The sequence below is a fragment of the Perognathus longimembris genome, chromosome 1, assembly GCF_023159225.1.
Source record: "Perognathus longimembris pacificus isolate PPM17 chromosome 1, ASM2315922v1, whole genome shotgun sequence".
Taxonomy (NCBI): Eukaryota; Metazoa; Chordata; class Mammalia; order Rodentia; family Heteromyidae; genus Perognathus; species Perognathus longimembris.
In genome coordinates this window covers 157352043-157375170 of record NC_063161.1, presented here as the reverse complement: position 1 = coordinate 157375170, position 23128 = coordinate 157352043, and the positions used below count along the sequence as shown (strand labels likewise).

Genomic DNA, 23128 nt, shown 5'->3' with positions numbered 1-23128 from the left:
CAATGAGTTACCCAGGTTTTAGTCTGTGAGGGCGGGGATTATAGGCATGCACTATGACACCCAGTGTGTGCTTCCTTTAACCTATGAAGTTAGAGAAGGGAGTGAAAAGCTCCTTCAGCATTTCAGTTGATGTATATATAATTTGGCATACTTTCTAAGCTATTCTAGATCACGTTATTGTCAAGACTAGACGCCTTTCACAGGCTTCATTTTCCATCTTTCTAGATCCTGACTGTGTAGAATCCTCTTTGGGAAGCTAGCTCCGATCCAGTCTTTTAAATGCCTCCAAACCAGTCCCTGCCCTACCCTATTTCCCATCGATGCAAGAGAAAATCCTTCCCCCTACTCCTACTGGCATGTTCCAAGGCCTTTCCATGGCTAGGGGACCTCCGAATTCTCAAGCCTAGCACTTAAGACTTTGCCCAGTGAATGTTTGTGAAATGCAAGGGCTGGAGGCTAGAGGCCTGGTTGAATTGATAAGAGTGCTATCCAGTGAGCAAAAGTGTTAGCCATTGAGTTTGAGTCTCAATCTTGGGCAAGAGGGGGCGAGGAGAGAAGAGAAGGAGGTGGAGGAGGAGGAAGAGGAGGAAGAAGAAGACAATGACAACAAGGGTTAGAAAGCTCTTTGATGCCATCTGGTTGTCCTGGTGGCCTTCACCCATGTTTTAAATTCCTTGTGACAGGGCTGGGGGTGTGGCTCAAGTGGTAGAACACCTGCCTGGCAAGTGCAAGGCTTTGATCGAACTCCAGTGCCACCAGAAACAACACGTGTACACACCATCTCATACTCTTAAGTTCAAAACTGCCTAGCTCCTTCACTCATTATCCTAACTTCCAAAGGAACTGTGGCCTTTGATTCCTACTGAGGAACTTTCCAGAAAATAAACGGCATCTTTTGGATGGTTCTGCCAGGCTAATACCCAGTAATTTGACAAAGTGTGTGTGTGTGTGTGTGTGTGTGTGTGTGTGTGTGTGTGCATGTTTGTGCATGTGCCAGTTCTGGAGCTTGCACTCAGAGTCTGGTCCCTGTCCCTAAGTGCTTGTGCTCAAGGATGGTGCTCTACTACTTGAGCCACAGCTATGCTTTCAGACTTTTTTCTAGTTGAGGGATAAGAGCCTCAGGGATTTCTCATCCCAGGAAGCTTTTGAACCTTGATCCTCAGATCTCAGCCTCCTGAGTAGCTAGGATTATAGGTGTGACCCATGGTGCCAGCTTAGCCTAGACACTTAGTAACAAACTGTCAGCTCCTCTGGAGCTGCCCACCCAACACCACCCACTCCCCACTCCCCTCTGTCTTCCAGGGTGGCTGAAGCTGGGCCCTTCCCTAGGGCCTGGCTGCCCTGACCAGGCATCCCTGGGCATTGGTCCTCTGCAGCCGTAGCATCCAGGGACAGCACCCAGCAACAGACCCTGCACCGCCCCTAAGCCTCTGTGTCCTCTGCCTGGCAGTGATCTTGGGTGATGTGCAGATCACAATGGCTCAGAAGCGGCCCCCTGACACCTGGGAGGGGCTGGTGGAGGGGACAGACAGGAAGATGAGGCTCTCCCAAGGACTGGTCCACCTGCTAAGAGGTCCAAAACTCACAAGATCTTCAGAGACCTTGCCCCCAAATCCAGACACGGTGAGTGTACCAATTCCCAGAAGCCAGGTGAGAGCAGACCTAGCCTGGGAGTGAGGGTGTGCGGGGAAGCAGGCTGGCCCCGAGACCCTAGTGCAGTTCTGAGCAGAGTCTGGTGCTCAGTCTCTAAAGCGGGTGTTTGTTCAAAGTGCTCTATCTGGGCTGGGAGTGGCAGGTAGGGGTCCTGGGTTCCATGGAGGTACTCGAGATCCTGGGTTCCTGCCAACCCACTGCTTCAGAATCTGGGATGGGAAGTAGGGGAAAGGGAAAGCAAATGAATGTCTAGCAAGCTCCCACCCCAGGGGTGGGGGCCTGGGTGGCCACGTGATAGGGAGAACGGGTTTCCTAATTGCAGCCTTTGGTCGGTCCGTCCACCAGGGGGCGTGCATCCACTCCACACTGCTCGGCCCGCCCACCGGGGTCATGCGTGAATGCTCAGCATTGCTCGGCTTGTCCACTAGGGGCTGTGCATCCACTCAGTGTTGCTCGGCCTGCCCACCAGGGGGCGTGCATCCTCTTATCGGTGGCCTGTCCACCGGGGGGGGGGGGGCCTGCGTTCACTCAGTATTGCTTGGTCTGTCCACCAGAGGGCAATCTTTCACTCTCTGACCTGCATGGTTCAACTTATCCACCAGGGGGCATGTTCAGCATTGCTTGGCCTGTCCATTGGGGGCGTGCATTCGTTCAGCACTGTTTGGTCTGTCCACGGGGGGCGGGGGGCGCATCCACTCTGCACCTCTCTGCCTGTCCACCAGAGGACAAGTTTTTCACTGACCTGAATGGTTCCACCTATCTGCCAGGGGGCGAGCGTTTGTTCAGTGCTACTTGGCCTTTCCATCAGAGGGCACGTGTTCACTGTGTACTGCTCAGCCTGTCCATCAGGGGGCGTGCTTTCACATTGCACTGTCCACCAGAGGGTGCGCATTCTCTCTGCTATTCCTCCTGTCCACCAGGGGGCGCTCGTTCTCTGTGCTGCTCCTGTCTACCAGAGGGCATGCATTCTCCGCGCTGCTCCTCCTGCCCACCAGGGGGCGCGCGTTCTCTCTGCTATTCCCTCTGTGCCCACCAGGACACGTTCTCCACGCTGCTCCTCCTGTCCACCAGGGGGCGCTCGTTCGCTGTGCTGCTCCTCCTGTCCACCAGAGGGCATGCGTTCTCTGCGCTGCTCCTCCTGTCCACCAGGGGGCACTCGTTCGCTGTGCTGCTCCTCCTGTCCACCAGGGGGCGCGCGTTCCCTGCACTACTCCTCCTGTCCACTAGAGAGTGCGTGTTCTCCGTGCTGCTCCTCCTGTCCACCAGAGGGTGCACGTTCTCCGCGCTGCTCCTCCTGTCCACCAGAACGCATTCTCCGTGCTGCTCTCCCTGTTCACCAGGGGGCGCTCGTTCTCTGTGCTGCCCCTCCTGTCCACCAGGGGATGCATGTTCTCTGTGCTGCTCCTCTTGTCCACCAGGGGGCGTGCATTCTCCATGCTACTCCTCCTGTCTACCAAGGGGTGCGTGTTTCCTGCGCTGCTCCTCCTGTCCACCAGGAGGCGTGCGTTCTCCGCACTGCTCCTCCTGTTCACTAGAGAGTGCGTGTTCCCCGTGCTGCTCCTCCTGTCCACCAGAGGGTGCAGGGGGCGTGCGTTCTCTGCACTGCTCTCTTGTCCACCAGGGGGGGCTCGTTCTCTATGTTGCTCCTCCTGTCCACTAGAGAGTGCACATTCTCTGCGCTGCTCCTTCTGTCCACCAGAGGGTGCGCGTTTCCCCCGCACTGCTGCTCCTGTCCACCAGGGGGCGCACGTTCCCGCGCTGCTCCTCCTGTCCACTAGAGAGTGCACATTCTCTGTGCTGCTCCTCCTGTCCACCAGGGGGTGCAGGGGGCGCGCATTCTCTGCACTGTTCCTCCTGTCCACCAGGGGGCGTGTGTTCCCTGCACTGCTCCTCCTGTCCACTAGAGAGTGCACATTGTCTGCGCTGCTCCTCCTGTCCACCAGGGGGCGCGCGTTCCCTGCGCTGCTCCTCCTGTCCACCAGGGGGCGCGCGTTCCCCCGCACTGCTGCTCCTGTCCACCAGGGGGCGCGCGCGCCCGCGCCGCTCCTCCTGCCCAGCAGGGCCAGGGGCCCCGGGTCGTCGCGGGTCGCAGGGTTGATCAGGAGCAGGGCGGCGTCGAACCCCTGCAGGGCATCACCGTCGTTTTAGGTGAGAATGCTTTTCGTGCAGCCACTCTTCCAGGGTGACCCCCGGGGCGCAGGGGGGCGGCGGGGCCCGGCCCGGCCCGGCGCCCGCGCGTCACGGCCCCGTCACCGCCTTCGCGGGTGAGGACACAGAGGCCGCGCCGGGGCCCCGCGCGCCGGGGCCGGGCCGGGGCCTGAGCCCGCGCCCCGCGCCGCCGCCGCCATGGCCCGAGCGCCGCCCCGCGCCGCCCTCGCCTCCGCGCCCGGCCGGCCGAGGATGCCCTGAGCCGCCGGGGCTGAGCATGGCCCGGCGCGCGCCCGGCCCGCGGGCCCAGGAGCGGGGCCTCCGCGCGGGCCCGTGGGGCGTCCCGCTGCTGCTGCTGCCCGAGCTGGCCCGGCCCGAGCCGCGGGCGCCGCGAGGTGCGGGCGGCGCCTGGAGGCGGGACCGCGACCCCGAGCCCCGGGCGGGCGGCGGGCGCCCCGCGGCTCGGGCCCCCTCGCTGCTGCCGCCGCTGCTCCCGGCCGGCGGCCCCCGGGGGTCGCGGTCGTGGGCCGGGGAGGCCCCGGCGCCCCGCGAGAGGCCCTGGGCGCCCCCCGACTCCCTGGGCGGGCTTCTGGGCGACCTTCTGCCCAGCAAGTTGCGGGACTTCCTGCGGGCGATGCAGCCCAAGCGCGCCGAGGCCCCGAGGCCGCACAGTGAGGCCGGCAGCGGGGCGGGGGGACAGGGCCGACCCCCCCAGCCCCGCACCCCAAGCCCGAACCCGCGGGGGCCCCGACCGCCCCCCCACACCAGCCCCACACCCCCGCTGGGGCTCTGACCGCCCCCCCCAGACCCGCACCCCAAGCCCGAACCCGCGGGGGCCCCGACCGACCCCCCACACCAGCCCCGCACCCCCCCGGGGCTCTGACCCCCCCCAGCCCCGCACCCCAAGCCCGAACCCGCGGGGGCCCCGACCGACCCCCCCTGGGGCTCCGAACCCCCCAGCCGCGCACCCCAAGCCCGAACCCGCGGGGGCCCCGACCGCCCCCCACACCAGCCCCACACCCCCCCGGGGCTCCGACTCCCCCAGCCCCGCACCCCAAGCCCGAACCCGCGGGGGCCCCGGCCGCCCCCCCCACACCAGCCCCGCAACCCCCCCCCGGGGCTCCGACCCCCCCCAGCCCCGCACCCCAAGGCCCGGATCCCCGGGGGCTCCGACCGCCTCCTCCACCAGCCCCGCAACCCGCCCCCCCTCTCCCCGCTCCGGCCAACCCCCAAACCCCGCCCGTCCACGTTCTGGACCCCTGGGGGCTCCGAATGTCCCCACCAGCCCCGCACCCCTGGACCCCCGGGGCCTCCAACCGCCCCGCACCCCCGGGGGCTCCGACCCCACCCCCCGCCAGTCCCGCACCCCGCGTCCTGGACCCCCGGGACTTCTGACCTCTCCCGCCAGCCCCGTCCCCCGAGCGTCTCCAAGCGCCCCCAAGGCCACAAGCGCAGGCCCCGGGCGGCCGGCGCCCTGACGCCCCCCTTCTCCCTGGCTCTCAGCACAGACACGCGGCCATGGCGGGGTCCACGCGGGCAGCCGGAGCCCCCAGTGCCCCACCTGCCCCTTCCTGCCCGAGCTGTGGTGAGTGACGGCAGCCCGGGCGGGCGGGCGGGCGGGCCGGGCCGGGCGCCCCTCCGGCCGCTGCCAAGGACGCCGCCTCTGTCTTCCAGGCACCACCCCACCCATTTCCACCACCTCCCGCCCGGCCACCCCCACCCGCCGCCGGGGCCGGGCCCGAGGAGAGGTGACCGCTGGAAACTCACCGCGAGCACGGCCAACCCGTGAGTCCTGGACGGGGCGAGGGCGGAGGACGGGCCGGCTTCCTTCCCCTGCCCCCTCCGCGCCACCCCGGAATTAGCCAGCCATGGGCCTGGACCTCCGTCTCTCCATCCATCCTTGACCTGCACTAACGTCCCCGGCCCTACCCGCCATCCCGGAACCAGCCACACCACAAATCCATCCATCTGCAAATCCAGGACACTCTGCCTCTTGTACTAGAACCTTCCAGAAATCCACATGCCCACTCACCCACCCTTCAGTTCTCCTTTGCAGATTGTGTCATTAATTCATCTCCCGGTCCCTCCACCATCGACCCACCCACCCCTCCAGTCCTCCCCCCTCCTACCCTCATTCATGCACTTCTTTTTCCAGCATTCACTAGATTTTACCACAAGTCAAATACAACCAAGGATGGAGGTGAGCGGGGCACCCGTGGCTCCGGCCTGGAATCCCAGTCATCGGGAGGCTCAGATTAGCCGTCTGAGTCCAGCCCGCACAGAACAAAGTTCGGGATCTTGATCCATGGGTGGGGTGATGTGGGCAGCTGAGAGCTGGACAGCTGTGGTCCCAAGGCAGCCCAGGCAGACAAGGCCTTCAGACGCCTCTCCAGAGGAATGCCAGACGCTGTAGTCCACCCCACCATCCCCGCTGTGGCAGGGAGCCCATGACAGGTGGATCTCAGTCCAGGCGCACACCCCGGCAGGGATGAAAACTACCTCAGACATAACTTGCGGGCAGGGTACCAGTGGCTCACACCTGTAATCTCAGCCAGTGAGCCTAAAAGTAGGCGGGCCACAATTTGGGTGTGTGCCCCGGCAGGAAGCAAGGCCCTAACCAACCAAAACAGAGCAGAGGTGTGGCTCAGGTGGTAGAGTACAAGTCTAACAAGCTCAAGTTTCTGTGTTCACCCTCCGTCCCAAGAGTAGGGGTGGGTCAAAACAGCCAGACTCAGGGCTGGAAGAGCAGCTCGTCGGTAGAACACCTGCCTGGGTGGTGGTTTCCTTGGGACTACAAACCAAACTTAACAGACATTACTAATCCAAAACCATTCTTGCTACTCCTGAACCAGGGCAGACATGACTAATCACACACCATTCTTGCTGCTCCTGAACCAGGGCAGACATGACTAATCACACACCATTCTTCCTGCTCCTGAACCAGGGCAGACATTACTAATGGATCACAGCACAGAACCCTTCCCAGCACTGTGCTCCAGATACAATGATGGACCAGAATCGAGCTCAAAATTGACCTGTGTGAGGTTCCCCAATGGGCTCTGTGGGGGCCCCGGGGTGCCTTGGCCCGGGTTCCAGCCCTCCTCCCCGAGTGGGGATGTCACAGTCTCCGAACGGCAGGCAGAGCTGGGGGGTGAATGCCTTTGTCTGGCTCGGGAGCAGGTCTTGGGCCACAGATCCCCATCCTTGTAGTCAGGCCGCGTCCTCGTCCCCTCCCAGTGTCCCCTGTGCAGCTGCACAAAGGTGTGGCAGGGCCGATGGGCACCGACAGAGAAAACATGAGTACCTAATACCATCCGCGGTGCCCTTTCAGAGTGACAGTGCCGTGGGTGGACCTGGAGGCTGAAATCTAACGACACGTGAAACCACTGTGTCGGTAACGTAAACGTGACAGGTACACTGTGTGTGTGTGTGCGCACGTGTGCACGCGCTGGGGCTGGAACTTAGGTCCTGAGGCTCCTCGCTGGGCGTTTTCTGCTCGAGGCTGGCATTCTACCGCTTGAGCCACACCTCCAGCTCTGATTTTTTTGTTCTCTTGGCTCACTGGAAATAAGAATTTGATCGACTTCTCTGTCCAGGTTGGCTTTGAACCACCGTCCCCAGACCTCAGCCTCTGGAGTAGCTGGGATTACAGGTGTGACCACGAGCACCTGACTCAGTTGGAGGTGTCTACACACACAGCTCCTTCCATCCCTTCCTAACCGTTCGGGGGAAGCTGACCTCTCCAATAAAGAAACACAGGAGGCCCTCGGAGTCCCGGGTCAGCGGGGCCCTGGGCCGGTGGGCTCTTTCGCTGCTTGCTTGTTGGGGCTGAGCACTGGCTCTGGGTCAGATGCCATCTTGGATGCAACCCTTCCCAGCTGCAAGTCCCTGTACCTCAGTTTCCCCGTGGGTAAAGTGGGGCCACGTGGGCGTGGTGCCCCGTGCCCGGCCGGCCACTGGCCGCCAGCAGGAAGCGCTCCGTTGGGGCCCGCGCGTGGCTCCGTTGTCCCAGGGCCTGGGCCACAGAACACCGGCCCTGGTCAGCTGCTGGGGTCCTGGGGCTCAGGCTCTGCTCCCCCTCTCTGTCGGCAGGCTCTCCAGCTCACAGGTCCCCCGGATCAAGACCGTGCTGATCCACAGCCCCCGGGAGGGCACCGTGCCCCGCCGCAGCCGGCGCTGCTGCCCGTTCAGGGTGCGGTTTGCAGACGAGACCCTGCGGGACTCGGAGCGCAGATACTGGGAGCGCAGCTGTGCCGGTAAGAAGCGGGGGGCCTGGGGCTCCAGGCCCTGGTGACGGCCTGCCCGCCTGCCCAGAGGCTGCAGGTGACTGGTGGTGAGTTCGAGGCCAAGGACCCCTGTAGTGAGGCCCAGGGAGAAACGGCCTGCCCTGGACCCTCACCACCTGGGCCAGAAACTTCCAGAAACATCTTCCTCCCATGTGGGCGGGGAGATTGGGGAGATGGCCGGGCTGGCTGCAGAGAGGCCAGGACGGTGGGAAGGGGAGACTGCACCCCGCGCCCCCCAGGGCCCAGGCAGGATGTGCACTTGGCCCTCTGGGGACCGGGGGACCGTGACGGTCTCTGTTCCGACCACTTCCAGCAGGTGCCCAGAGAAGGCGGGGCAGAGGCCCGGCCCGGGCTGAACCCCGATCCCCTCTTTGCCCAGGGCTCCACAGGGCCTTGCCCTTGGTCTGCATTGGCACCGAGTCCCCCCCGCCGTGGGCCCACAAAACGGGGGGCCCCAGACAGCCACACAAAGTTGGATCCCCGAGCTGTGATTTGTGCCCAGTTTCTGGGGTGATAAGGAGGACCTGGTGTGGGAAGGCAGGGACATGAGGGGGGACCCCGCTCACATGGCGCTGGACCCCGGGGGGGCAGCTTGATGCCCATCCTCCTCCCAGGATTCTTAAGCATCACCTCTGAGCTCCATGGTGGGGGCCCAGGTCCCCCTCAGGACGGGGCCCGTGTTGCAGGGTGGGGGCCCCATGTTGCAGGGTGGGGTCCCTGTGTTGCAGGGTGGGGGCCCCGTGTTGCATTGTGGGGTCCCCGTGTTGCAGGGTGGGGGCCCAGCTCCCCGTCAGGTCGGGGCCCCCGTGTTGGACTGGAACACAAGTATGGGTGGGGGGCACAGCGTTGTAATAATGGCAGACATGTTGTTAAACCCAAGCTTTCCCAGAAGGCACTGGGGAGCCTGGTGTTGCCATGGAGACAGGCTCTGCTTGGCCTTGCTGGGGGAGGGGGGAGGAAGGAGAGGAGGGGGAGGGAGGAAGGAGGGGCCTCTGACCACCCGCCCCCCCCCCACTCAGTCAAGCCTTCTCTTCTCTAGTCCACAGGAATGTCTTCGAGGAAGAGCCCACCACACTTCCAGAAGGTTCTGTGCCCGAGCGGGTGTTGAGGAACGTGGGGAAGTGGCTGGAGAGTCTGCCCAAGGCGGTGTACCCCAGACTCAAAGAGGCCATGAGCAGCAGCTCGTACTGGGAGCGCACTGGCGTGTGAGGCGGGGGGCCGCCCCGTCCAGCCGCGGGGAGGGGGGCAGGGCCGCCCCGTCCAGCCGCGGGGAGGGGGGCAGGGCAGGGCTCACCGGCTCCGGCTCCCCCAGACCCCCCCAGGAGCCGCAGCGCCCCTTCTCCAGTGCCTCCAATGCCTCCCTGCGCACCCGCCTGCCCTTCATCGCCAGAGCCAGCACCCCAAAACCAAGGGGAGACTACAAAGCCTTCCTGGACGCCTATGGCACCCTGGATCACGGAAGCCCATTGCCCTGCTCCTGTAGCCACAAGCGGGTGAGCGCCAGGCCCAGTGTGCTGGGCCAGGGGCTGGGTTCGAATCCAGCCCACCCTCCTGGTGGAGAATGGGGCTGACCATTGCCAGCCCCCTCCCCACCCTCCAGGGCAGGAAGCCCCCCCCCAGGGGATGGGGGGCCTGGGGAGCCCGTCTCCAGCCTGGGGTCCCCGCAGCCCCCCAGGGAGCCCTCGCAGCCCAGCCGCCCCGCCTTTCTTGCCCCCCAGGAGCCCTTCCTGCCCAGCCTGGTGCTTCAGTCCGTCCTGAAGCGCAGCCGCCCGTAGCCCCGACGGCGGCGCGGGGTGGATGGAGGAAAGCCTGCCGACGCCCGGCCCGGGCCCGGGGGGCCACGCCGAGGGGGGAGCCCCTCCTCACCCCACAAATAAACCAGCCAGCCACGTGGGTCTCCCGGAGCCTGACTGGGGGTCTCTGCAGGCCGGGGGCCCGGGGCCCCTCCTCCTGGAAGGTGGGAGGCCCGGGGCGAAGCCGGGACCTGAGCCCCGGCGGCTCGTTGGCCCCCGGCTGGCTTTGAACCGCGATCCTCCCATCTCAGCCTCCTGCGTGGCTGGGGGGACAGGCGTGGGGGGCCCTGCGCGCCGCCTCCGGGCCTTGCTCCCCCCCCACCCCGCCCCGCTCCCGGCCGGGGGCCGGGGGTGGGGCGCGTGGCACCCCCGGGGCGGGCGGGTCCCCGTGGGCCTCCGCCCGCCTCCCCAGGCGCCTCGGTTTCCCCGCGGGCCGCGGCTGCAGCGCGCGCCTCCGCCACGCGGGGGCAGCGTCGTCCCGGCTTTGCGCCGCCAAACTTCCCGGCCCGGGCCGGCGGGAAACTTCGCTCCCGGCGGCCCGAGACCCCGGCCCGCCCGCCGCAGCTCCGAACCCGCGCCCCAGCGGCGCCCGGCCCGGCCGGGAGGAGGCGCACGGGGGAGGGAGGGGGGGCCGCCCGCACCCCGCGGCCCCGCGCCCCGCGCCCCCGCCCAGCATCCTCACACGCGCATGCGCGCGCACACACCTGCACACGGGGCCCCGCGGGGCGCCGGTCCCTGGCAGCGGGGTGGAGCGGACTCGGGGTGCCCGGGCGGCAGCCAAGCCCTGGTTGGGGTTCGGGGCCTGGGCTGAGCTGGGTCTCCGCTCTCATCCTGCCTGGGCTCTGTGTCCCCCAATTCCTGGGGGGGGAGCCCTGGCCCCAGGGGGCGCGCTGGCGGGGGCTTTGGGGGCAGTGGGGACCCCCAACGCACGACGGGCAGCGCCACCCACCCTCCCTCGGGACTTTGCCCCGGCACCGTGCCCAGCATGGGAGGCGATGCGGGCGCCGGGGCTGGACGGGGGGGGGGGGGGGGAGGGGGGTGGCGGAGGGGGGGGGCCGGCGCCCCGCATCCCCCCCGAACAACTCCACGAGAGGGCACGAGCCCGGCCCCTGCAGAACCTTCCAGAGCCCGGGCGGCCCCGCGGGGCAGGCGCCTGCCTGCCTGCCTGGGGGGTGACCGGCCGCCCCTCAGCCCCGCGCCCCCTGGAATCCCAGCTACTCAGGAGGCCGAGACCCGAGGACCCGGGTTCAAAGCCAGTGTGGGCAGAAAAGCCCGGGAGACCCTGGTGGCCAGTGAACCCCCGAGTCAGAGTGGAGCTGGGAAATGACCAAGCCAGGACCTGAGCCAAGGTGGCCTGCGCGGTCTACACTCCTGACAAGACTCAGTGCCCAGTGCACACGCGAGTGCATGCACGCACACCCGCACGCACACCCGTGCAAGCATGTACACACACTCATGCAGTGTGCACACCTAAGCATACACATGTGCACGGTGCACCTGCACACCCACGGGCAAGCGTGTGCTCACGTGTGCGTGCACAGACCGTGCACACGCACACACACACCCCCCCAGAGGCACTTGAATGCAAACTCAAGGCAGAGCAGCGCCCAGCCCGGGGGTGGCTAGGCTGGGGACGGAAGGACGGGGTGAGACCCCCCTGCAGCTCGGCCTGGAGCCGGCGAGGGGGGCTGACGCCGCCGTGGGGAGCCACAGACAGTGGGGGCCCCTCCCCCATCTCCATCCCCCTTCCCCTCACCCCCCCTCCCTCCCCCCTCCTCCCAGGCAAGGACAAGGAGACCTTCCTACTCCATAACCAGCTGTCTCAGGAAGAACAGCAAGCCCCTGCCCACAGAACCTTCTAGAAGAGATGGGTCAGGGGAGCCAGGCCCCAGACAGGGGAGGAGAGTTCTGCCCTGGGGTCCGGCTGGGGCCTCCAGCGAGTGTGGCGTTAAGGCCCTGACACCATTTCCTGGCCTCCATGGGAATGTAACTTGCACGTTTCCCCTTTGACCTTTCACCTCTGGCTCTGCAGCGGGCCGGGCCTTTCCCCTCCTCGGCTTCCCCCTTTGCCCCCCCCCTGCCCTGGGCAGTGCTGGGGCCCCTGGTTCCCTTCACCCCGTTGAGTGCCACCCTCCCGGGCCAGGGCCCTGCAGGGCCCCGCCTCCTTTGTGCCACTGGGCCTGGCACACCTACCTCTAATGTCCTTCCAGAAGGCCTCGCTGACGCCTGCTCCCCCCCCCGCCCCGGCCCTCCCAGCCACTCAGGAGGCCGAGATCTGAGGGTCACAGTTCAAAGCCAGCCTAGACAGCAAAGTCTTGTCCCCAACTAACCAGAAAAAGCCAGAGTGACAGAGTGCCAGCCTGCAGTGGAAAAGAGCCGGGAACGCAAGGCCCCGAGTTCAAGCCCCAGTACCGGCACTCACAGGAAAAGGTAGCCGCAGTGTTCCGGGAGCCCAGGGACCGCCCAGCTGCTCCCGCCGAGCCCAACGCATCTCCCCACCGCGCTCTGGGCCTCAGTTTCCCTGCCCCGCAGGCAGGGGCGCCCCCCCCTCGCCCCCCTGCTGCCTGATGGCTCCCCCACTCTGCGGCTCTGGCGCGGCTGTGTCTCATTTCACGGTGCTTGGCTTCCTTCATTATCTGATTTTCCGGGGAGGAACGGGAGGGCCGGGGCCGGGCTGGCGTCTGCGGGCGGCCACGCTGTCCGAGCCGGCCCGGGCCCGGCACCCTGGGGCCCGGCACCCTGGGGCCCCGGGGCCCGCCCTCCCGGGGGTGAGCAGCTCCCCCGCCTGACCTCGGGTCGGAGCCCAGCAGAGGAAGCCCCGGGAGCCGGGGGTGGGATTCTGACCCGTCCCACCGTGCGGGTCGCGTCTGCCGGCCTCAGTTTCCCTCCTGCGTGCAGAGCATCATGGCAGCCCCAGCCGCGGAGGACTTGCAAGGCAGGAGGTGCCAGCTGCCCAGCCAGGGACGGAGGGGAGGGGGAGAGGTTGGCCTGCCTACCCCAGGGCCCCCAAGAGACCCCAGGAAGGGGGAAAACCAGAGGCTTCGGTGCTGCCCGTCCAGTCCAGCCCCGGGGTGCTTGGGTAACGGGGACCCTGGTGCTCGAAGGCCTCCCCACCGCCAGCGTCAGCCCCTGGGCTGATGGGAAGGCAGCCCGGGTCCAGCACAAGACCTCCCTGGAGCCCCGCGCTGGGCGGTCACGGTCAGCCACACGGGAGGCTGAGGTCTGAGGATCGCAGTTCGAAGCCAGCCTTGGGCTTTGGGAAAGTCTGTGAGACTATTATCTCCAAGGAACCACCAAAATGCCAAAGGCGGAGCTGTGGCTCAAGTAGTGGAGTGCCATCTTTGGTTGAAAAGGCTCAGGGACCGCGCCTGGGCCCCCAGTTCAAGCCCCGAGTGGGGCCATAGCAGGGCTGACCCAGCCACAGACCACAGGGAAGACTTCCTGGAGGAGGGGACGGATGCCAGGGGGGGCAGAGGCCCGTGGGTGGAGCCGCCCTGCCAGCTGGGTGGGGTGGCCCTGAGGTAGGGGAGCAGAAGGGGTGATAGCTCACCACCCACTTCTTCCCCCAGCCTCAGCGACCCCTGACCCCCGCACCTTCTGGCCCCCCAAGTCAGAATGTTCCCAGCTGAGGCCGCCTGCGTCGCAGGACACGCCCATCTAGGATTTCCTGCCCGGTCCAGCCGTGGCTTCCGCACCCGCGCCCTGCCCTGGAGACCCACTGTGCACCACGATGGCCCACTGTGCGTCCTGATGGCCACTGCTTGCCCAGCACCTCCCAGGCTCCAGGGCAGGGCCGGGTGAGGTTCAGGACCAGGCCCTTCCCCAGCTCCCAGTGGCCTAGGGCTTGGCCTCGGGCCTCTCCCTCCTTCAAGAGCTCAGCCCCATCCCGGCCACACCCCCGGCCAGGTTAAACAAGAAAAGTTTCCAGCATTGCCGGGGTTAAGTGAATACAGGTCTCCAGGGGCTGGGGCTCCGCGCCCCCTGGGTACCTGCGCTCCTGTGGTGGTGTTCTGCCATCCTCACCACACATGGCTTCAACCTCACAGGGCAAAACGGCTGCAGCAGCACCAACCTCTGTACTCACAATTCTGGTCACAAAAAGGGGTGGGAGGAAAGAGAGAGTGCTCTTGTTCTTTTGTTTTTTTCCAGTCCTGGGGCTTGGACTCAGGGCCTGGGCACTGTCCCTGGCTTCTTTTTGCTCAAGGCCAGCACTCTGCCACTTGAGCCACAGCGCCACTTATTGTATTCCGGGGAGCAAGAAAATCCACCCAGCACTGTTAAAGGTGAGAAATGAGTTTTATTAGTCAGTTTGCAACGGCCTTGCCCCGGGCCACCCCAGAGCTAGGAGGGGTTGCAGCCTCCAGGGGGCGAGTTTCCCTCCTTTCTTCCTTTCCACAGGCCTTTCTGCAGGCCTCCTGTTCTCCACCGGCCTCTCCCCTCTCTGGGGGCCTTCACTTTCCACGTGGCTCCCAGTGGGCCTCCACTCCCCACGGGCCTCCGCAGACTGCTCAGTCTCTGCTCCTTCCACAAGCACCAGGCTCGGGACTCCTCACAGGTCTCAGGCTTTGGACTTCCCCCCAGGCCTCAGGCTCCGCTCCTCCGACCGGCTCCGCTCCGCTCTACCCCCCCAGGCCTCAGGCTCCAGACTCCTCCGCAGGCCGCAGGCTCTGCTCGGCTCCGCTCCATTCCACTCCACTCTCTGTCCACCCTCCTCACGCCCCTGGCTCTCAGCAGGCCTCGGCTCTGCAGGCCTCTCCTCCCTTCCGGCCCAGAGCTAGGCCACTCCGGCCTCCATTCGCTGCAGGCCCGGACTCGGGCCTCCCTGCGCAGCTCGTCTGGACTTGGGCCTCCCTGTCCGCAAGCTCGGGGTTGACCTTTCCACGACACAGGCCCAGGGCTCGGGGCTCTCCTGGCCTGAGGGGACCCCGGGCACTGCTCAGATCCACGAGGCACCTCCCGGTGTCTTGCTTTCTCCACGTCTCTTCCCCTTCTCCCAGAAATCCTGTCCTCTTATAGCCCCACCCCACCCCACCCCGCCCCGCTGCCTGCAGTCTGGGGGTAGTGGTTCATGTCTCCTCAATGTGGGGCGGGATTTCCTTTTAGGCTCTGCAGTGGGGCGTGGCAATGATGACAACATGGGGCGGGGCTTCCCCCCCCAGGTTATTGCACACTTCCGGCTTTTTCTGTGTACGTGGTGCTGAGGAATGGAAGCCGCGGCTTCGTGCCTGCGAGGCGAGCGCTCCACCACCGAGCCACGTTCCCCGCCTGCCCTCGTCTTTTAAAGCCACCTCCCAGGAAGTGGCGCAAACCATGTCTTCTGTCAGCATTCCATTGGTCAGGACCTGGTCACATGGGTGTTGCCAAGCTGCACCGGAAGCTGGGAAATGTAGGTTCTGAGCCAGGCGTCCCCCTACCCCCCCAAAAAAACAAAACAAAACTGGAAGAGGATTCCTACAATCAGTCATGAATGTGGGTCTTTGTCTGGGGGCCCAGCGCCCAGCACGGGGCCCCGGCCGGCCCAGAGCCCTTTGGTTGAATGAATGAAGCAGGGTGGGTTCTTGTGCACAGGTGTGCTCCGGTGGGGGGGGGGTCAAGCTCTAGCCCTGGGCGCCCCTCACTCAGGGCAGGCCGGGTCCTTACCAGTTGCTTGTGGGGGAGGGGTGGCACAGTGAGGGTCCCAGCGGGAAGGAAGGGGTTCCAGAGGCCCCCCAGTACAGCTCGCCCTTCCTCCCTGACCTCCCTCCACCTCCAGCCTGGGCGTGGCTAAAGGGAGGAGGGGCAGAGCCCCGATGGGCCCCCCATCTCCCCCCCACACCCAGCCCCTGGTGGAGGGGGTCTGGCCTGGCCCTAGCCCACAGAGACAGGCACTGGGCACTTCTGGGACTTGAACTCAGGACTCATGCTCTCGACTGGCCTTTTGGCTCAAGGCCGTGCAGTTTTGTGCTGGTTGGTTGTAGCTGGGAGCCCGGCGGGCCCCGCCACCAGGGCTGACTGGAGCCTCTGGGGTGGCTCACGTGAACCCCAAGGCCGGGGGTGAGGCCTGGTCTCTGATCACTGTCGCCCCCATCTCACTTGGTGGGGTGGGAGGGAGTAAGGCATCCGTGGCGTGGCAGCGCACGCGCATTTGGTCCTCACACAGCCAGGGCGGGGGCTGCAAGGCGCCTGCCTGCGTCCCAGCCCGCCAGAGTGGCCCTGACTCCCAGCCCAGTGCTCCCCAGACCCCCGAAGACATGGGGGGGGAGGCGGGCAGCCCAGTCCGGTGGCTGGCTGGACGGCTGGACAAGCAGACCCACTGTTGGGTGAGGCTTGTTTCTGGATTGTTCCATACCCCAGCCCCTAGCACATCTCCCTTCCATCTCCAGCCTCCTCATCTGCACCCCGATTTCCCCCGGAGAACTCTGCCCTGCCTCGCAGCTCGTCCCCCAGGTTCTCCTGTCTCCCCTTCTGCCCCCCTGTCCTCTCCTCCACCCCCTCCTGTCTCCCGTCCCGCCTCCGCCCCCTCCTGCCTCCCCCTCCGCCGTCCTCCTCGTCCCCCCTCCCTCCGGCATTCTCGCCGAGTCTGCAGCTTTCCGGCGACCTTGCGCACAGCTCGGGTGCAGCGGCTCGGAGCTGCGGAAAGCCGGTGGCGGGGCCCGGGGCTGACGCCCCGCGGGGCCCTGGGGGGGGGGGGCTGCATTGCGCCCCCATTCCGCCCCACTTCCCGGCTTTGCTCCCCCCTCCCGGCCTGAGCTCGTCCGCTTCCCGCTGGGGGCCCGGGGCCCTCGGAGGGCCGGGAAACTGAGGCCTGCGGTGGGGCCGGAGCTCCACCCCCAGTCCAGCCCTGTGGGGTGGCCGTGTGCCTCGCCGGCCCGGCCCGGGGCCCGGGGTTTGGGGCGCTCCGGGGGCGAGGGCCCGGGGCGGGAGCGGGGCCCCGCGGGCGCCGCATTGATCCGGCCCGGCCGCGCCCGCCGCTGCCCGCGCACAATTATCGGGAAAAACCGGGGCGGCCGCCGCGGTGAAATGAGTTATCGATCCCCGGCGGGCCCGGGCCGAGCTCCGCGCTGACCGCTGCGGGGCGCGGGGCGCGGGGCGGGGGGGGGGGACAGGACGTCCCTGCGGCCCCCCCCCCACACGGCCCGACCCCCAGGGCTCTCCCTGCCTCAGTTTCCTCATCTGCAGGCTGGGCGGGGAGCGGCCAGGAGCGCGTCGCTGAGGCGCCTCGGGGTGGGATCAGGGCCCCAGGCCCCGGGTCTCGGTGCGCCCAGCGTGGGGGGGGGGGGTGGGGGGCTTTCCCGCCCCCAGCTCCGCCTCCAGCCGGGCTCAGGAGGAGGAAGCTCCGGGAGGGAGGGAGGGAGGGAGGGAGGGAGGCGGACCCCGGCCCGGCCCGGCCCCTCCCCACACAGCGAGCGGGGCTGGAGCGGAATCTGAGTTCTAATCCTGCTCCTATATTGGGGTGCCCAGCCCCTGCCCCCCACTAAGCACAGTACCACTGACGGGCAGGCTGCGTGTGTGTGCGTGTGCATGCGTGTGTGCAGGGCTGGTGACCCCGGAGCGCAGGCTGAGCGCGGGAGAGGGGACCGCGTGGCCTGGGAACCGCAGAGGCGGCCGCCAGCCTCGCCCGCAGCCCCGGCCGCTCGGAAGGGGAGACTGGGGGGACGGAGGGTCAGTGCCGGCGCGAGCGAGAAAGGAAGAGCCGGGCCCTGGGTGTGCCGGGGTTGGGCCGGGCCCTGGGTGTGTCAGGGTTGGGCCGGGCCCTGGGTGTGCCAGGGCTGGGCCCTGGGTGTGTCAGGGCTGGGCCAGGCCCTGGGTGTGTGAGGGTTGGGCCGGGCTGGGTGTGCCGGGCTTGGGCCAGGCCCTGGGTGTGCCAGGGTTGGGCCGGGCCCTGGGTGTGCCTGGGCTGGGCCCTGGGTGTGTCAGGGTTGGGCCGGGCCCTGGGTGTGTCAGGGTTGAGCCGGGCCCTGGGTGTGTCAGGGCTGGGCCAGGCCCTGGGTGTGTGAGGGTTGGGCCGGGCCCTGGGTGTGCCAGGGCTGGGCCGGGCCCTGGGTGTGCCAGGGTTGGGCCGGGCCCTGGGTGTGTCGGGGCTGGGCCGGGCCCTGGGTGTGTCGGGGTTGGGCCGGGCCCTGGGTGTGCCAGGGCTGGGCTGGGCCCTGGGTGTGTCAGGGTTGAGCCGGGCCCTGGGTGTGCCAGGGCTGGGGTGGGCCCTGGGTGTGTCGGGCTGGGCCGGGCCCTGGGTGTGTCGGGGTTGGGCCGGGCCCTGGGTGTGTCGGGGTTGGGCCGGGCCCTGGGTGTGCCAGGGCTGGGGTGGGCCCTGGGTGTGCCAGGGCTGGGGTGGGCCCTGGGTGTGCCAGGGCTGGGGTGGGCCCTGGGTGTGTCGGGGCTGGGCCGGGCCCTGGGTGTGTCGGGGTTGGGCCGGGCCCTGGGTGTGTCGGGGTTGGGCCGGGCCCTGGGTGTGCCAGGGCTCCCTGGGTGTGTCGGGGCTGGGCCGGGCCCTGGGTGTGTCGGGGTTGGGCCGGGCCCTGAGTGTGTCGGGGCTGAATCGGGACCTGGATGTGTCAGTGTTGAGCCGGGCCCTGGGTGTGCCAGGGCCCCTCAAGGCCTTACCCCAAAATAGACAAAAGGGCCTGGAGGCGCTCAGCCCCCCCCTGCCTCGTGGGGGGGGGAAGTGTCCTCCCCTCGGGCCAGGTAAGGAAGCAGGCGGAACCGAGGGTGAGACCTGGGCCCCTCCTCCGGAAGGGAGAGGCCTTTCCGGGACGAGCCTTCCCTCCGGCCCCTTCGGACCTTCCGCCCGCCGCGAGGAGGCCGGGGAGGGCGGAGCCGGGCTGCCCTGAGGATAGCTCCAGGTCTCGGTCCTCTGCATTTCCACGTGGCTTTCTGGGCACACTTGTGGGGGGTGAGCGCTCACGGCACGCGGAGCCGGCTCCTGTGAGTGCGTGCGCGCCCGCGTGCTCGGGCACAGAACCTCCGCTCGGGACGCTGGTGCTCCCGCCTGTGAGGAACCCGGAGCTCCTGCCGGATGCGCTGGGCGGGCGGGGCGGGGCTCGGGGCGGGGCCTCGTGCTCGTTGCCCGCGGAGGGGGTGTGGCTTGGAAGGGGAGGGACTTGTGATGGAGCCGGGCTTCCCGGCAGGATTGCCGGCTGAGGGGGCGTGGCTTGGAAAGGGGAGGAGCTTTGTGCGGAGGGCGGGGCTCGGAAGGGGCGGGACTTCATGCAGATAGCCGGCGCTGGGGGCGTGGCCCGGAGCGGGGTGGGCGGGGCTTGGGGTGGGCGGGGCGTCGTGCTGGTTGCCTGACGGGGGAGGTGGAGAGCCGAGCTGGATGGAGTCCGCCCGGCAGCCAGCTGCTCCTCACCCACCTCGGGCTCCGGGGCTGGCAGCGGCTGCAGACAGCAGGTGGCCTGGACCAGCAGGCCGAGGCCTCCCCGGGTGCCTCGCCAGGGGAGGCTGCCATGAGCCGCTGGGCTTCCCCCACGGGGCTGTGGCCATGCGCGCCTCTCACACGCACACCTGCGCCCCGCTCCGCTTGGAGCACCCCGCTTCCTGGCCGGGATCCTCTCGATTGGGTCCCCGCCCGGAGCTGGGGCGGCAGCTGGCGCAGCCTGCTGAGATCTCCTGCGCGGTGTCCCCTGGGTGACTGCGCCCCTGCGCGCCGCCCCCCCCCCCCCCCGCCCACGTCTAGGGGGGTTCGCAGGCACTTGGTGCAGCTGTGGACAGCTAAGCTCCACACCACCACCCCCGGTGGCGCTTCCTACTCTGCCCCTTGACTGGCTGATGTCGGGGCTGGGGCTCCACCCTGGCCCTCGTCCCTCCCTCCAGTGTCCACAGCACCCCCCGGCCTCCTGAATGTCTGATCTGTCACTTCAACATCAGACCCGCCCTGTCTGCTGTCCCGCACCTCCATCAGTGCCCCCCGCCGGTCCAGGCCCTCCCCACTCCGATCCCTGGACACCTGCCCCACCTCCACAGAAAACCAGGGGACCAGCCCGGGCCTCCTCCTCGCCTGCCTTCTCCATAGTCTGTCACCACACGTTCTGCTGGGGTTTGTGCAGCTTCTTGGCTACAAAGTCTATAGATTTCATCTTTGGGGAATATTTCAGTTATTATTTCATATATATGTATATATATATAGAGAGGGGGGGGGCTGCTTCCTTCCTGGAGCTACCTTGGAGCCTCCGAGCTCTTCTCTCCTTCCTTCCCTGTGATTATCTGCTCCCCTTATCTTGGTGAGTTTCTATTGCTGGGCCTTTGAGTTCACCCATATTTTCGTCCGCCTTGTCTGATCTGTCAGTACTCCTCAGACATTGTCATTTTCATCAATTGGGGTCTTTTTTTACTAACTCCCCATGTCTCTGCTTAATTTTTTTGAAACTATGGGATATGATTATAATGGTTATCACATCTTTCTCTGCTGTTTCTAGCTTGTAAGCAAGGATGTGACCTTGAGCTCCTCTGCCCTGGAATCCTTCTCTCTCTTTAGACAAATTCTCCCCTCGTAGCCCAATGGGCCTCAGACTCAAGATGCTCCTGCCTCAGTTTCCAGAGGTGGGAATAAAGGTGTGTGCTACCTGGATGTTTCTCTCCTGAGGCATACTTTCTTCCTACTTTGCATGCCTGGTACCTTTTATTTTTGTTTTTTTTGCCAGTCATGGGCCTTGAACTCTGGGCCTGGACACTGTTTCCTGAGCTCCTTTTGCTCACGGCTAGTGCTCTACCACTTCGCTACAATGCCACTCCCAGCTTTTTCTGTGATTAATTGGAGATAACACTGTCCTGGACTTTCCTGCCCGCGGAGCCTCAGATCTCAGCCTCCTGAGTAGCCACGGGCCACGGGCGTGAGCCACCAGAGCCCAGCATGCCTGGTGCTTTCCAGTTGGATAAGTTGTGGGTATGTTTGCATCTGTGTAAGTGTGTGTGTGTGTGTGTGTGTTCCTAGGAATTGAACCCAGGGACTCAGGCTTGCAAGGCAAATGTCCTCCCATACAGCCACATCACCGTGTTCTTTTGGTCATTCTTTCATCTGTTTTCATGGTACTGAGGATTAAACCCCCGAGTCTCACGTTTGCTAGGAAAGCACTCTTGCTGCTAAGTTAAATTGTCTTTCCTAGATAGGATCTTGCTAAGTCACTCTGCCTAGGCTAGTTTAAACTGGAGGTCTTCTTGCCTCCACCTCCCGATCATGGGTCCTGAGGTCCTCCCCAGGGCCCGCCCCCTGCCATATTGGTGACACCAAGGTGTTGCGACTCTGTTCCTCGAGCCTGAGCTCCCGGGGCAGGTCATCCGGGACAGTTCTCCTTTGTGAGTGTTGGGGCAGCAGAGGCCCTGTGGTGAGTGGCAGGGGTGGGGGGTGGGGGGCCGAGGCCCGGGGCACCAGGGGCAGAGCCCAGCAGGAGGCTAGCTGGGGCCCAGGCCTCAGCTTTGGCAAGGAGTGTGGAGGAGACGCCAGCCACTGGGCTGTCCTGGAGGGGTGGCCGGCCTCCTGGAGTGTGGCCCCCCCCCCCCCGTGGCCCGTGGCAGGACCCAGAGCTCCCCACAGGGAGGGGAGACACAGGCTCTCTGCGCTCTGGAGGAGGGGCTCGGGTCAGCCAGAGGTCAGGCCCCGGCCAGCCTCGTGATTCATGGCCGCCTGGGCATTGGGTCTCTCCCGGGAGAGCAAGCCGGACCTGCAAGAAGAGCAGGCTGGGCCTAGGTGGTGGGCAGGGGCTCTCATTCACTCATTCATTCATCCATTCATTCATTCACGGCTCATGCTATAGCCTGCTGGCTCTGGCCGGCATCGGCAAGTCTACTTCTGTTCTTGCTTCTCTTCCAAAGAGGCCATGACGGGACTTTGTTCACAGCCACCCCGCAGCCCCTGCCCGGTGCTCGGTCCTCAGCCATATTTATGGGCTGGGGGGGGGGGTGACTGAGGGGTGGTGGGAACTGCAGGAGAGACTCCGCCCCCCCCCCACCTGGTCCTCACACTGTGGGGTGGGGGGGCAGCCTGGGCCTGGGGCGTCCTGCCTGCGGGGCTGGCATGGGTGGGGAGGCCAGAGGGGAGGGCTTTGAACGGAGGTGGGGGGATCAAATGCCCCCCCCTCCGCCTCACAGGCCCTGGTGTCCCCTGGCCCTCAGGAGGCTGAGATCCGAGGATCGTGGTCGGAAGCCAGCCTGGGCGGGAAAGTCCAGGAGACTCTTCTTCAGTTAACCAGGGGGAAGCCAGGGGCGGGGCTGTGGGTCACGTGATAGAATGCCAGCTTTGAGCAGAAGATCTGAGCGACCGCACCCAGGCTCTGAGTTCAAGTCCCCGGAACCAACACACACACACACACCACTACCAACAACAACAAACACCAAAATCCTAAGCTGGGCGCTGGGGTGGGGGTGGGGAGAGGCGTGAGGGGGGCTCGGGGCTGGGGTGGGGGCGGGGAGAGGCGTGAGGGGGGCTGGGGGCTGGGGTGGGGGTGGGGAGAGGCCTGAGGGGGGCTGTGGCTGCTGCCCCTGTCCTGACTCCTGAGGTCCCCTGTGAGGTCCGCCTGGCGCTGCCCCCTCCCCCGAGGGGGGATGTCTGAGGGCAGAAGCGGGGGTTGTGCCCCCTTGTCCTCCCTCAGAGATGGGGTAAGGGGGTGGCAGCGTCCTTCGCCAGCTCCTGGGGACCCCCACCTGGGGTTGCAGCTGGACTCCGGCTGGTGGCCCCACCATGGAGGCCCCACAGGAGTCAGAACCCCAAAAGGCATAGGGAGCAAACTGGGCCTCCCAGAGTGTGCAGGAGCTGAGAGGAGAAGGGGACCCCGGCCCCCCGCGGGCCCCTCTGCCTTCCCCGCTGAGGCCAGAGCCGGGAGAAGGCGTGGGGGAGGAGGGCAGTGACCCCAGCACTGAGGGGCAGCGGGGGGGGGGGGGGTAGAGGGGGCAGTGCAGGTGAGGGCAGGAAGCGATTCCAAAGTGGTTTCGCCCTTTGTTGGGGCTCCTCCCGCCCCCCTGCCAGACTGCATTCCAGACTGAGGAGGGGGCGGTTCGGGTTTCACCGAGGGCCCCAGACAACGGGATGGGGGGGGGGGCCGGGGGGGGGGCCTGGGAGCTGAGGGAGACGATTCCCCCCCCCCCAAAGTCACTGGGGTGTGGGGGGAGGGAGGGAAGGAGGGACAGAGAGGGCCGGGCTGGTGGCTTTCTGCCTGGTTCTGACTTCTGCGCTGCCCGGACTCTGGGTCCTTTCTCTTCATCGGAATCTGCCGTTGTTGTTGTTTGTGTTGTGTGTTGTGTGTGCTGGTCCTGGGCTTGCTAGGACTACAAGAGCTTCAG

At 66.2% G+C, this 23128-nt stretch overlaps 1 protein-coding gene across 1 annotated transcript; it reads left to right on the top strand.

Moving 5' to 3' along the window:
• Positions 1 to 1499: 1499 nt before the first annotated feature.
• C1H9orf50 (chromosome 1 C9orf50 homolog) lies at positions 1500 to 9862 on the top strand (the record flags this gene model as incomplete). The annotated part of the gene is made up of 7 exons (XM_048353261.1): positions 1500 to 1623; positions 5305 to 5386; positions 5476 to 5586; positions 7894 to 8057; positions 9127 to 9292; positions 9400 to 9580; positions 9806 to 9862. Coding segments are annotated over 7 exons (885 nt in total), but the record flags the coding sequence as incomplete, so codon positions are not given.
• Positions 9863 to 23128: the final 13266 nt, after the last annotated feature.